Source organism: Talaromyces amestolkiae (assembly GCF_001896365.1).
Source record: "Talaromyces amestolkiae strain CIB chromosome Unknown scaffold5.1, whole genome shotgun sequence".
NCBI classification, from domain to species: domain Eukaryota; kingdom Fungi; phylum Ascomycota; class Eurotiomycetes; order Eurotiales; family Trichocomaceae; genus Talaromyces; species Talaromyces amestolkiae.
In genome coordinates this window covers 1,603,452-1,615,947 of record NW_024468041.1, presented here as the reverse complement: position 1 = coordinate 1,615,947, position 12,496 = coordinate 1,603,452, and the positions used below count along the sequence as shown (strand labels likewise).

The 12,496-nt window shown below is 42.9% G+C and overlaps 3 protein-coding genes across 3 annotated transcripts; 1 reads left to right on the top strand and 2 right to left on the bottom strand.

Moving 5' to 3' along the window:
• Nucleotides 1–221: 221 nt before the first annotated feature.
• Nucleotides 222–2,698, top strand: BHQ10_003613 (uncharacterized protein; the record flags this gene model as incomplete). Its single annotated transcript, XM_040875889.1, has 14 exons — nucleotides 222–377; nucleotides 430–510; nucleotides 575–627; nucleotides 690–771; nucleotides 838–930; nucleotides 993–1,075; nucleotides 1,129–1,210; nucleotides 1,266–1,623; nucleotides 1,690–1,754; nucleotides 1,809–1,968; nucleotides 2,040–2,195; nucleotides 2,259–2,469; nucleotides 2,534–2,591; nucleotides 2,657–2,698. 14 exons carry the CDS (start codon nucleotides 222–224, stop codon nucleotides 2,696–2,698), a joined length of 1,680 nt encoding a protein of 559 aa, XP_040732117.1.
• A 1,517-nt stretch (nucleotides 2,699–4,215) lies between these two features.
• BHQ10_003612 (uncharacterized protein) lies at nucleotides 4,216–5,028 on the bottom strand (the record flags this gene model as incomplete). Its single annotated transcript, XM_040875888.1, has 2 exons — nucleotides 4,216–4,756; nucleotides 4,811–5,028. The coding sequence occupies 2 exons, from the start codon at nucleotides 5,026–5,028 to the stop codon at nucleotides 4,216–4,218; spliced, it is 759 nt and encodes a 252-aa protein (XP_040732116.1).
• A 2,991-nt stretch (nucleotides 5,029–8,019) lies between these two features.
• BHQ10_003611 (uncharacterized protein) lies at nucleotides 8,020–8,673 on the bottom strand (the record flags this gene model as incomplete). The annotated part of the gene is made up of 4 exons (XM_040875887.1): nucleotides 8,020–8,227; nucleotides 8,294–8,354; nucleotides 8,412–8,479; nucleotides 8,540–8,673. 4 exons carry the CDS (start codon nucleotides 8,671–8,673, stop codon nucleotides 8,020–8,022), a joined length of 471 nt encoding a protein of 156 aa, XP_040732115.1.
• Between the last annotated feature and the right edge of the window lie 3,823 nt (nucleotides 8,674–12,496).

Genomic DNA, 12,496 nt, shown 5'->3' with positions numbered 1-12,496 from the left:
GTAATCCCACATTGCAAATTAAGAGCCCTCAAACCCAGATTGCTAACACAATCTGGGTAATCATGGTTACGGTGGACAGCTCATTGTTTTTTGTATTAAGATGTTCGTATAAATATCCAACCGTATCCCGAAATTAAATGAGGGAGGCCGATTAAATCACTGGCAATTCAACCTTTAGCAAGGAGCCTAAATAATCTGCAGATATTGCCTGAATAGTTGAAATGACTGAGCTTCTGAAAGCAGACGGGGGCGAGTCGGCTCTCCCCTTCACTCTTGCAGAGTCTCAGACACCCGGCTCGAGCTCCCAGCTCAGTGAGAAGTATGACAGCTCCTCGGAGGAAGAGCAAGAAGGGTTCAGGACTATCACCGGGTTCAGGGTTAGTTTTATCACCGGTTCGTTGGGTATGCTGCTAAATTTATGAACTATAGTGGATTCTGGTCGTGACTGCTATCTTATCAAGTCATATGCTTTTTGCTCTAGACAATACCATTGTGGCTAACATCCAACCGGTTAGTTCTCTTACCTGCCTCCACTAAGCAGATATTAGGTCTAATCATGTCTGATCTTCAAAAGGCCATTCTTTCGCATTTCGAGGAGGCTGATCAAATTTCGTGGCTCTCCGTTGGGTAAGACTCCCACTTTCTTTCCCACGAATCAACTATCCATTGACCGCCAATTTCCCGGCTAGATTTACTCTCTGCTCATCTGCTTTATGTCTTCCTTGGTCTAAGGCCTACGGAAGCTACAATGCAAAGTGGCTGTACATTGGGGTAGGTGAAAACTATTCTTACGAAAAGGTTATGCAAAATGGACCGTTTCTGATCATTTTCAAATAGTGTGTCGTTCTATTCATGGGAGGTTCCGCTCTCTGTGGAGCTGCCCCAAACATGAATGCTATGATTGTTGGTAGAGCCATGGCCGGCGCCGGAGTAAGTCAATGAAATTTTGCAATGAAAAAGCCTTACAGTTACAATCACTAACATTGCTTCAGGGAAGTGGTATGTATCTTGGTGTCTTAACGCAATTATCGGTCAATACGACCGTGTCCGAGCGTCCGTTTTATATTGGATTGACGTAAGTCAACTTAGAACAGTAAAATTCGTGCTCATACTGATAATGCATAATAGCGCGGTCTCATGGGGTGTCGGAACGGTCACTGGGCCGGCCATTGGTGGTGCATTTGCCGAGAGCTCTGCCACATGGCGTTGGGTATGTTTCAAATTATTTTGGAATTTTTATTTCACGGAAAAATGACCAAATATAGGCATTTTACATCAATATTGTCATTGGTGCAGTGTTCTCTCCAGTCTACGCCCTCCTACTGCCTTCAGTCGACCCTATTCCAAATGCCACATCCAAGGAGAGAGCCAGGAATATTGACTGGGTCGGAATCGTTCTCTTCATCGGTGCCCTAGGAAGTTTGATCATGGGAATTGACTTTGGAGGCGTAGAATGGTCATGGGTTAGTGGCAGATCGATTGCTCTCTTTGTAGTGTCCGGTGTGCTCTTCGTCTTTTTTGGGATACAGCAGACCTTCTATATTTTCTGCAATGAGCAGAATAGACTCTTCCCTATCCACTTTCTCAAGAGACGTTCTTTGCTGTTGCTATTTATTCTCAATAGTGAGTTCAACCCTGCCACAATATGCCTTTTTCCTTCGCCACTAGTTACTAATATTCTTTCACTAGCGTGTGCCAGCAGTGGACTGTTTATCTCGGTATACTATATTCCCTTATACTTCCAATTTACTCGGGTAAGATTCGGCAATTTTAAATTGATACTGAAAATATGATTGATTGGATTTTAGGGTGATACCGCCGTCCACGCATCTTTGCGTATTTTACCTTTCGTATTAGTTCTGATCTTCATCATCATTGCCAATGGCCACATGATGTCTAGATTTGGTTACTATTCACCGTGGTATCTTCTCGGCTCAGCTTGTGAGCTTGTCGCTGCCGTCTTAATGTGTAGGTTTTACCATGTAGGCTCTGCGAAATTCCCAAATTATTTTAGAAGCTAATTAAGCCTGCACATTTAGATCTCGTCAAGGCGGACACTTCCGCTAGTGCAATCTACGGTTACACATCCCTCATGGCATTAGGGGTTGGTACCTTCAACCAGGCAGGCTACAGTGTAGTGCAGGCCAAGGTGAAGAAGACCGAGATACCTTGGGCTCTGGGTTTTATGATGGTTTGTAGGTGATACCTTTGGAAGTTTGCCTTTTCTACTTGCCATCAAAATTAACCTGAACCAACAGCGCAATTGGGAGGCATTGTTCTGGCCTTGGGCATGGCAGGTGCTATATTCGTTAACAAGGCAACGAATGAGCTTCTGGCGTTGCTTCCGAATGCCAATTCAGCCGATGTTAAGAATGCTATCGCGGGAACGACTAGTGGATTCTTTAAGACCCTGACAAAGGCTCAGCAGACGGCAGCTCTTAATATTATCGTACAGGCTATCGACGATGTGTAAGTGTTCATTCCTGATCAACTATTTTTCCGGAGTCCTAGGTTTACTGACTTCTACTCTAAGCTATATCCTTCTAATCGTTGCTGGCGCAGTTGCTATTCTTCTCTCTATCTTCTTGAAAGTGAGCCTCTTTTCTCTATGACGGCCTCGTTTCCAGATGTCCGCTAACGTGTTAACAATTTCCAGCGTGAAAAGTTGTTCATAGAAGCAGCAGCCGGTGGTGCCTAGATTGGACATGATAATTGACGATGAATGTGACAAGAGAAATTAGAACGTACCTAGAAAAGCATATAGCAGCATAGAAAATTATCATACTGAAACTAGAAACCTAGATTGTTACCGAGTTTCTTTGATTTCTGGTATTCTACCTTTTATATTCACTTCCCTTTTCCGTATATTTCTCTTCGCCAGATAATTCTCATCTACGAAAATTTCACTTCTACCCAAATTTCGGTTTAACGAAATTCACAATTTCCCGAAAGTACTCTTTCCTACGCCGCCTTTGTGCCCTGTCTGTGACCCGACAATTTCGGGAGTGTGATATTTCCGGAAAAGCGAAAATCTCTCTTCTACGAGGATCTCATTCAATCCTTTGCGACCTACGAATGGCCAGAACGCCTCACGATCTGCAGACGAGATACTACGTTGCCGACCATGTCCGTAGTTTCCAAGCCTCATTCAACAAGTTCAGTGCCCCTGACAAGATCCCGTATTATAGTATGACATACTACGGAGGCGTCGCCCAGGCCACCTATAAGTTTGTTCTATTTTTCTCGTTATCACAGTCGTGGTTTTTGTGTCTACACTTAATTAGTACGGAAGCAAACATAATACAAAGCATATTACTGCCAACACAGTCGCAAGAGAGCCGACAAATCATCGTGACGGGGAAGCGAGAGTGTGAGAATTGAAGGTCATGCCTGCGTCCAATCCACGAGTCACGATCAAGGGCTTTACGTTGACCATGAACCCCGGCGAGAGCATCGAGAAGGAAAAGAATCGGTCTAAGAGACATTGGAGAGCCTTGGTTGCGTCCAGACGAGACCGGCACGGGTGAGGTACGATTGAGATTCGTATGTGAAGCGAAGTGAAGGGGTATGGTTCTACGTATATTATTTCACTATTGAGTCTTAGGATTGAACCAGTCTCCTGAATATTAATGTGTTTCAATCTATATCATTCTATACTTATTGTTATACGAGATAAACATAAAATCTGTAATCCAAGCTCTAGCTCACCACAGCTCTTGTATCTTCAAATAGATTTATTATTATTATAAATTAATAATTCTTTGTTATTCTACTACATTTATTTCTAAATCAAATCTATTATAGTATTCTATAAATCAATATTATAAGCTAGATTATTATTAGATTAAAAAAAGTTATTCAATAGATCTATAACTATTACTAGATTCTTACTTCATAAAAGATTCCGCCCAGAGACAGTGAAGTGCAACCTAAGGGATAGGTTATTGCTTATATAAGCTAAGTATACTGAGATTTCACTATATAGAAACTAAGCTCTCAAGACAACTGGTGTTAGACATTCAAAAATTAAAAAAAAAAAAAAAAAAAAAAAAGTCTTTCTCAGCAGTCCTTGACTATGAGTACAAGGTACACCCAATTCCAGCTCCAGATGTCGCAGCTCTGGGATGATATCCTGCTTCCTGGTGCAATGATGCTTGATCTGAGTTTATTATTGGGTTTGCTGGCAACATATACCTCAATCTTTGGTTGTTAGTTCTACCTTTGTTCGGTTGCGTTCTGTTCATATTCGCTCGGAGACAAACTCTGCCGAGAAGAAGAATGTGGTAAGCTTGGCAGCGGTTTGGACTCCCACGAGGGTCTAGGGTTAATGATAGTATTGGTAACTGTAGACTGTCTTCGAGGCGTCGAGACATTCCAGTTGATCTTGATATCCATCAGCTTCTCCTCGGTGCAATCATTTCCCGCCTGCTCTTCAATGCCCCCAGTTTTGAATACGTGCACTATAGGTATGCTCTCTTGCTGCGAATTTGATTCCAAGGAGAGCACTTTGACGCCTGCGAATCTTACCCTCCCACTTCCCGACTGGTTGCGGGACGATTGCGAGCCTCCAATGGTCCTGATTTCCTTCTTAACCCTTGATGTAACTGAGCGAACTGCCGGTGCAGCCGCGCAGATATTTACAGTAATCAATTCGGAACAAGTCCAAAGATAAGCGGGGACATTATTGTATGTTGGATCATCCATGGTTGCGATGTGAGACAGAGTAGGAATGCGAGCAGAAGCAATACCTATAACTCTATTACGGGTTAGTCACCTGGAGATCAGGGGTGTCATTTTCAGGATGACGCACAACAAACCGGCACCAATTAGTGCGTAGAGTGCCACCTTCTTTCTCCCTGCAATACGCAAGGTATGCAGCATGGGCAATGGCAGGACTAAAATAACTGCTTCAGTGGCGATATTGACGGCAGCGTTAGCGTACGCCACATCTGAAATACTCAGACACTGAGCGTTCTTTAAGTCCAGTTGCCAGGCTGCGAAAACAGGATTGCACTGCCAGATTACCATTGGAAGAAGAATGATGATTGAAATGCTCAGGAATGCGATCGCCGCGTAAGTGGCTATACGGAATCTCTTACTGGGAAAGATACGCAGATACAAACACAATATCGAGATTTTGACGGAGTAGATCGCAAGGGCCCAAAATATTTGACAGAGGTAATCTAAAGAAGCACTCTGTCAGCACTAACATAGACGAACCGAGCATGTTATTGACTGACACCAGAATAGCAAATTATAAGCTTCAAAGACAGAAGTAAAAGTGATATCGTAAAGGTGATACCCAAACCCGTGGTTCGCGCCTAAAAACTTCCGTTAGACCTGATTCGCAAAGGTATAAATTTACAGACTTCTGAACCCACAAAGGTTGGCGAAAACACTCAAGGGCACGATAAAACCCTATCAATCAGAGGTCAGACTCTTGTGAAGGATGTACTACCCGATCAAGTAAATCTGAAGAGAAGAACCCAAGGTAAAGTGACATACCCCTCCCACAATGTGAAAATAGTCATCCCACCAGAGGTTGCCAATTGTATACAATCTGCCGACACTTCGCAACAAGATGGCCAGGTATACAATTATCGGTGTTCCCACTGCCAATGCTTTAATTGCCGCATGGTGATTGTTATGAGGTCGATTGCATTGAAGTGAGTCAACTTTCACTAACTCTGTTACAATAGATTTCAGTATGCAATGACCATGGTAGCTATCAGGGTCATATGGCTGTACCTAGTGACTCTTCTAGTGTACAATTGGCTAGCATGCAATTTGTAACTATTCCAGTGAAATTCGTTCGCGAGCATTGGCAGGCAATATCAAGGAGTTGGCAGTTAACCAAAGGAGCCTTCTCAATGAGGCAGTCCAACTATGTATATCATGAACGGAATTAAAATCTATATTAATTCACCAGATTGAATACATGTCTAGCACTTACCGCACACGTCGACAGCTCGGAGAGCAGGCTGGCGTTCATGCCAACCGCGAGAGTGCTGCCCGGTACACCTACAAGGAAAAGGATCCAAAAGACCGATGCGAAAGCGGATTTCATATCTGTATTCTTTCGTTCTGATCTTCCTTGTATGTTCAAATATCAGGGATGATAATTTCCAGCAACTGCAATGTAGTTTTCAATCACGGTCTGATTGATGACAGCAGCATACACATATTAACGGTTGCCCCGGTTTGACTGCCTCGTCTCCATGTTACAAGCATCACTCGCAAGCAACATGTTCGCAAAATGCGGGGAAACGGGGAAATTTAATGGTGCGGCAGTTCTATGCAGGGAGATGTAGCTAGCCAATGGTGAGTCGAGATATGTCTTAAACTACTCCCAATGAAGAAGTTTTGTCCGTTAGGCTAAATCGAACCGACAGTTTAGGGCAATATTCAATATGTGCATGGTTTTAACAGGCCACCAGAAGTGGGATAATTACATTAGTTTCGAATTGTCCAAGAGCCACCAATCGTCTGGTCCTTGTCCCTTCATAGGTGAACATATATAAACTTCACTTGTACTACCTACTACTTTCTTAGAACATTTAGCAGAATTTCTTGAAATACCAGAAAGTGCTAAAATAAATTGAAGTAATGCTTCTGAAACAGTATACACTCAAGAATATTCAATTCTTTATTGTTATATGCGCTTTTCTTTTCAATTCCTTGGATACATTTCTTTTGTGACAAATATGGGATCGCTTTTGCTGCATGCAACCCTAGCCCTGTCGCCTCAAAGGACATGAAACAACCGGATAAGGCCCGTACTCATTCAGATGGGGTTCATAGACCTATTTCCTAATTTCTATTCAAAATTTGTAAGTCATTTGATTTTAACTAGTTAGCTCTCCACCCTGCATTTTCTTAGCAACTACTAGATTTGGCAATGTCCGTAAAGCCATGTCCAAGGGGATTCCCAACCCCAACTATCGACTAGTAATATGACGGTCAACCTTGCAATCATAGAAAAAAAATCATAATTCAATTGTCTGTGGAGACTTGCAGTTCGGACTCTTATTCATCCGGATCACTACGCTTTTATCATTCCCCCAGGAGACAGAGCAGGTAGGAAGCTAGATTATAAGAAGTCAAACGAGGAACAAGCACACTTGCAGTGTAGTGCTCGAAACCCTTAATCATTTCATTCTCTGAAAAGAAGTGTAACCCCCCCCTCCCCCCTACGTTGTAAGATTTCTTATATGGATGATTTATGCTCAGGGACTTTGTTCCTAGATAGACGACGAAACAATATATTACATTACAGGTCCCACTTACATTCCCAATTCTTCCGTCCCAACTGTACTAGCCCAGGCTCCAATGCTGCCGTTTTTGAGCCAAACCACATGTCCAAATCCCACGGAAATATTCCGTGCACTTACATGCCTGAACATCCGACTGTGGGAGTGACTCTTTAGTATCTCCCCTAGCTTTACGCTTTCTTCATTTGAATATAATCCCTCATGCTCTTTGAATCTAGGCATCTAACCCTGAAATATCGGGCTTACATCCATTTACTGTACAGTCAGTACTGTGCCTCTATGACTACCAAGTAAATGTACCCCCATTTAAGTGAGGGAATATAATTTACTTCCCCCCCAACCCCGTCTTATAGGTAAATGGCTCATCATAGTCTAGAAGGTGATTTGACGTAATAATATGTCACATAAATGCGTAGATCTAAGATGCTCTCGGGAATGCCGTGCCTAGGCGGGTAGCAAGTAGCTATAATTTCGTACGAAGAGTTAATGATATGGGATAAATGATGGATCTCTCTCCCACTTTCTTCACTATCTGGTGTCACTGCCCCTATGATCACGTCTTTGGCCTACCATGGGTCGGTATTTGAACAAAGAACAAACTTCGCGGACGTCTTTAGCGGATAAGCAAGGGCGGATTTAAATCTTGAAATGACCATAAACTTGATGAAGAATGTTGACCAACGTTAGATCACTCTTCTGCTGCTTGTATATTGAGTTTATTTGATTTTTTGCTTTAATAATAGATTCATTAGGCCTTATGAACTGTCTCGTGGATGACTCCTAACTCCACATCACTCCTTTCGCCGCTACTCAGGTTTGCCACACTATCCGCGTCGTCTATAAAAAAGGTCATAGTAGCCGGCTCGGTGTTCGCCTTCAGATTATCCTGGCTAGCACATCGGTGCAATTGATCGATTTTTCGATTGCTCAACCGGCCATGAATGATTGCCTCTTGTCTGCCCGAACCGCAACAAGTATGGTTGAAAACGGCAGTTAAAAGTGGCCTCAATGTTGCAACGCACGCGGCGACAATACCAACTCCCACTTCCACAGTCGACAAAATTGCGAAGTCCGTCGTTTGCCCTGGAATCCCAGTCAGTTCATCTCAACTGCAGCTCATATCAGATGTGCAAAGAATACACAAAAAGTCCGTATCATCGACCAATGTGGCGACATCTGGGATGCGAACCACGGTCACAGTACCTCCACTGGTTGTCGTTAGTTTCTGGTAATCACCTCTTCATTTCTAGGATTGTATTTTCACGTACATCGCGGCAAAGCCTAGAATACATGAAACAGCAATCTTTGTTCTCAATGACATGTTGAGTTCCCGTACCATGAAAATCGGAAGGAGACCAAATGTCCAATCCCCGACAGCGTTCACGATTGAAGCCGTATACATGGTGCCGAGAACCACATTGGGTTTAAAGCAACCCTGTTTGGGAATAGTCCACCAACCAGAGATTGGTTGGCATTGGAAAATAGTCAAAAAGAGATAGATAATCCCAAAAATCATGGCTCCCAGCATGAATAGCCGAAGAATCCAAATATGGGTTATTCGGATGGTAATACGTAGTAGGAAAAACCCGACCGATACTTTTATCAAACATGCACTGATGACGTAAAAAACCTCACAAAACCACCAGAACTATGTAGAAATTTAGTTAAGAGATACAAATGCATGAGGCAAATGTGAGATGTTACCTGAAGAGCCTTTTCAGCATGTTCAATAGATAGGTCAGACAGATGGCGGCCAGTCCCGTATATCGCTCCACCCAGCTGGCAGGCGAGATATGAAGAGTAGAAAATCTAAACATAATCTTGTATCTTTATCCTTCATATTTCTCAGCCATTTGGATCGAAAGATTTCTTACTTGCGTGCCGACCATCAACCAGTCATCGATGCCAAATGCCTTCCGCAAAAAGCCTCGTACATATACGCGCAATAAGAGCGCCAGCCACGTGAGAATCCAGAACACAATATTAACGGCGAGAAGCTGTGGACCTCGGTTATCCATTGCGTTGTGTATCTCCGGAATATGCCGTGGTATTAATTATCTGAAACGCACCCTTATGGCTGGCAAAAGGGAATAAAGACGGTTGGATCGTGTAGCAAAATAGAAAAATAATAAGAAATGAAAAAGAAGATGAAAATAAAGAATAAAGGAGCTTCCTTCCACCATAATAGTTGACATAATAACTTAACCACTATCACGAATGTGGTCAGTGTAGTGCATATATCTACTCCATGCCCTTATTGGAAAGCGAGCATGCCTTGCTACAAGGTATTGCCCAAGAAACCCCTTACTAAACTAGCGTGCATAGCTTTACGCAATATCCTGTACGTAGTATGACAGCCGATGCCAGATAAATTCTCTCTTTTAGTTAGATACACCGTACAATACATTACGCATTCCCACTCAATTTCTCAATAGTCTTCCGCGAGTCATTCTGAAAATGCGCCATCGGTACCGATACCTCCAAACGTTTGAGCAAATCATACATCATAAAATAGAATTCTTAGCCTAATGCGGGGAGAGCCCAGAAACTGCCCCATCATACGTCGCAGCGGCCTGCGGAACATGACACCTTTCCCAGTTAGGGCTATTTGTTGGCTATCTTTATGCAAGTCGGTTTCATAGCGTTGTAAGACTCGTAACTGACCCTGTAGGCTATTTCAAATTCGGTATAGCTTATCCTGGGTTCCAACACCCGCTTCAAATCACATGTCGTGATCCTCCAGTTAGCTACTATCTCCGGCAACTCTCTTGCCGAAAGGGCAGAGATGGTGAAGTTTCACAACGTCTAAGAACATATCCTTAGAGAATTTTGTTCTATCTCTAGGAGTATCCTCATTCTAAAGGCTTTGTCAAGTACTTTATAAGCTTTGTTTAAGGGATTTATAAGGTTTTCTTAGGCAAGCTCTGTCAAGGAATATATCTAAGAGTAAGCCGTGATTAGGCATAAATAAAACCTTGTAAAAGACGCTTTGACTTGGGGGAAAGGTAGTGTCAGCAGTCAGAACACTAAAGTTCTTGGCGTCTTTACTCCAACTGTCACAGACCTGGATCCACATCAGTTAAAACCGCTCGCCCTAACCCCTAGTGACAGAAGAAGGCGGTATTTGAATAAAAGAATAAAAGTCTGGCTAAAATGAGGCAATAAGAAACTCTAACATATGGGCTAGGTAGCTGTTAATGATCTATACTAGCTTAAACTTCTCATATCTTCATCTGGCTGATACTTGACATTTTTCATTATTGATAATAGTATCCTACTTTATAGATAACTTACGCCTTTGTATGACATATTATGGTCTATGGAGTGTCAAGGGGCTAGAAAGGCTCTTTGAAAGCACTTGATTGAAAACTAACGAAGACGACGGCGGATGTCTAACACTAACTATGGGGGGCGAGAAGCCCATACTTATAGGCGTGAGTCCCTGTGCTCGGCCTTCCATTGGGGCACGCATAGGAGATATCCAGGGGATATACAAGTATTATATTGGCAATGGCATAAGTTAGTGCGCAGTCTATGTCAGATATATATTCCGGGGTCGATAATTGGCGTGCATACATGTATTCTCCCGGGGTTGTTGCCAAGGCCCAACCGGTGGATCTTCGGCCAAATATGTTGAAATACATATTCTCCGTAGTGGGCCCATGACATATAAGATTAGCAGAAGCAGCAGCAGCAGCAGTGCACATAGCGGCAAGTCTGTTGGCAGAGGAAGATCTAGATACTCTGATCCGAACGGTAAAGTGTGCTCTGGAACCGGTACATCGTACAGATACGAGACATGCGGCAAGTGTAGGGATACAGGACGCAACATCACATATTCAGACTTTGATTGCAGTCAATGCCACGGGCGTAGGCGGGTGCCGATCGCTGTGTGCAGCTGTGCCTATGGATAATATAGGGCCCAATTCTATGAGATGCTCGATAGAGGAGAGGTAGTCAAATTCTGGTACTACTCGTGTCCTACTGTTTTCTATATTTGTTGATTGCTCATTCCTGTTGTTACCTCACCAAATTGTTGTGCGGCGGTGGGAATTTCTGTCACATCATTATTAATGTTGTCTTTGTCTTTTTTGTTTGTGGATGCTTCCATGTGCAGTTTATCTTTCATTATTTGCACTGCCTTAGGGTAGTCATGAACCTCTAAGAAGCTTTTCCAAATCAAACTGTGCATACAGTAAAAGAACCAGTGCGGACTAAATTTGGAGAAATTACACGAAGAATTGAGTTCTAATAACTTTACTATAACAAAGAAGAAATAAGCAGAGACCAAGAACAATTTTAGAATTCGACTAATAGTCTTCCTACTTATCGTCATTATCTATTTCCTTTTCTAGATCCTGTCTTATTGATTAAGTAGTCGTATCTGACCGGTTGCCACCTTCCTGCTCGATGGGGGGATTTTCTTTTTCAGTCTCAGCTTGAATATCTCTTTTCTTAATATATTCCTTTATGCTCAGTTTTCGCTGCAAGGAATTATCTTCTGGGAATTGCGCTTCCATCTGTTGTACGAAATTAGCCCAAAATCGAGGTCTAAGCTGTCTTTGAAGCCAGTCTATATCCTCAGGGTGGTCCTTCATATATTCTAGCTCGTGAACAGGGACTTTTGCGGCCGAACGTAACCAACTCCTAACGCTTTCTCGTATGGGTGGCTTCTTTCTTACTTTGCCACGCTGATGGGTGAATGGGTGATTCTTGAGTTGTTCTTGGACTTCTGCGGACTGACGTAGCTCGGGCGTAGGTTCACTTTTCGTCCTTGATTAGAAAACTGACAGTTGACTTATGAAGATGTCCAGAGTAACATAAAATGACTCGCCTGTCCATTTGTAACATAGAACTGGCACATCAGCATCGTTATCGGCTTTACCGCAATCAACTAGGAAAAAGCATAGTCGGTTATTGTAACCGAAGTCAGTATCATATCCGTACCACCGGATTCCTGGCTCCAATCGACAATTCCAGTGATATTCACAGATACGATTGACCATTGATATAGTTTTATCGAACCAAGGGTTGCCGGGAGACACCTCGTCGGAGGGAACAAGGTGAGTGAGTGTTCGAACTAAGACGCGTAATGGCGAAGGCTGATGAGCCCGTGGTGGACCAGTGTATTTTCCGGGGTACGAATCCATGCCGGTGATGATTATTCGTAAGAGTTATATCAAAGTTAGTGGAAAGTCGGGTTAAAACTCTTGATATATTGCAAG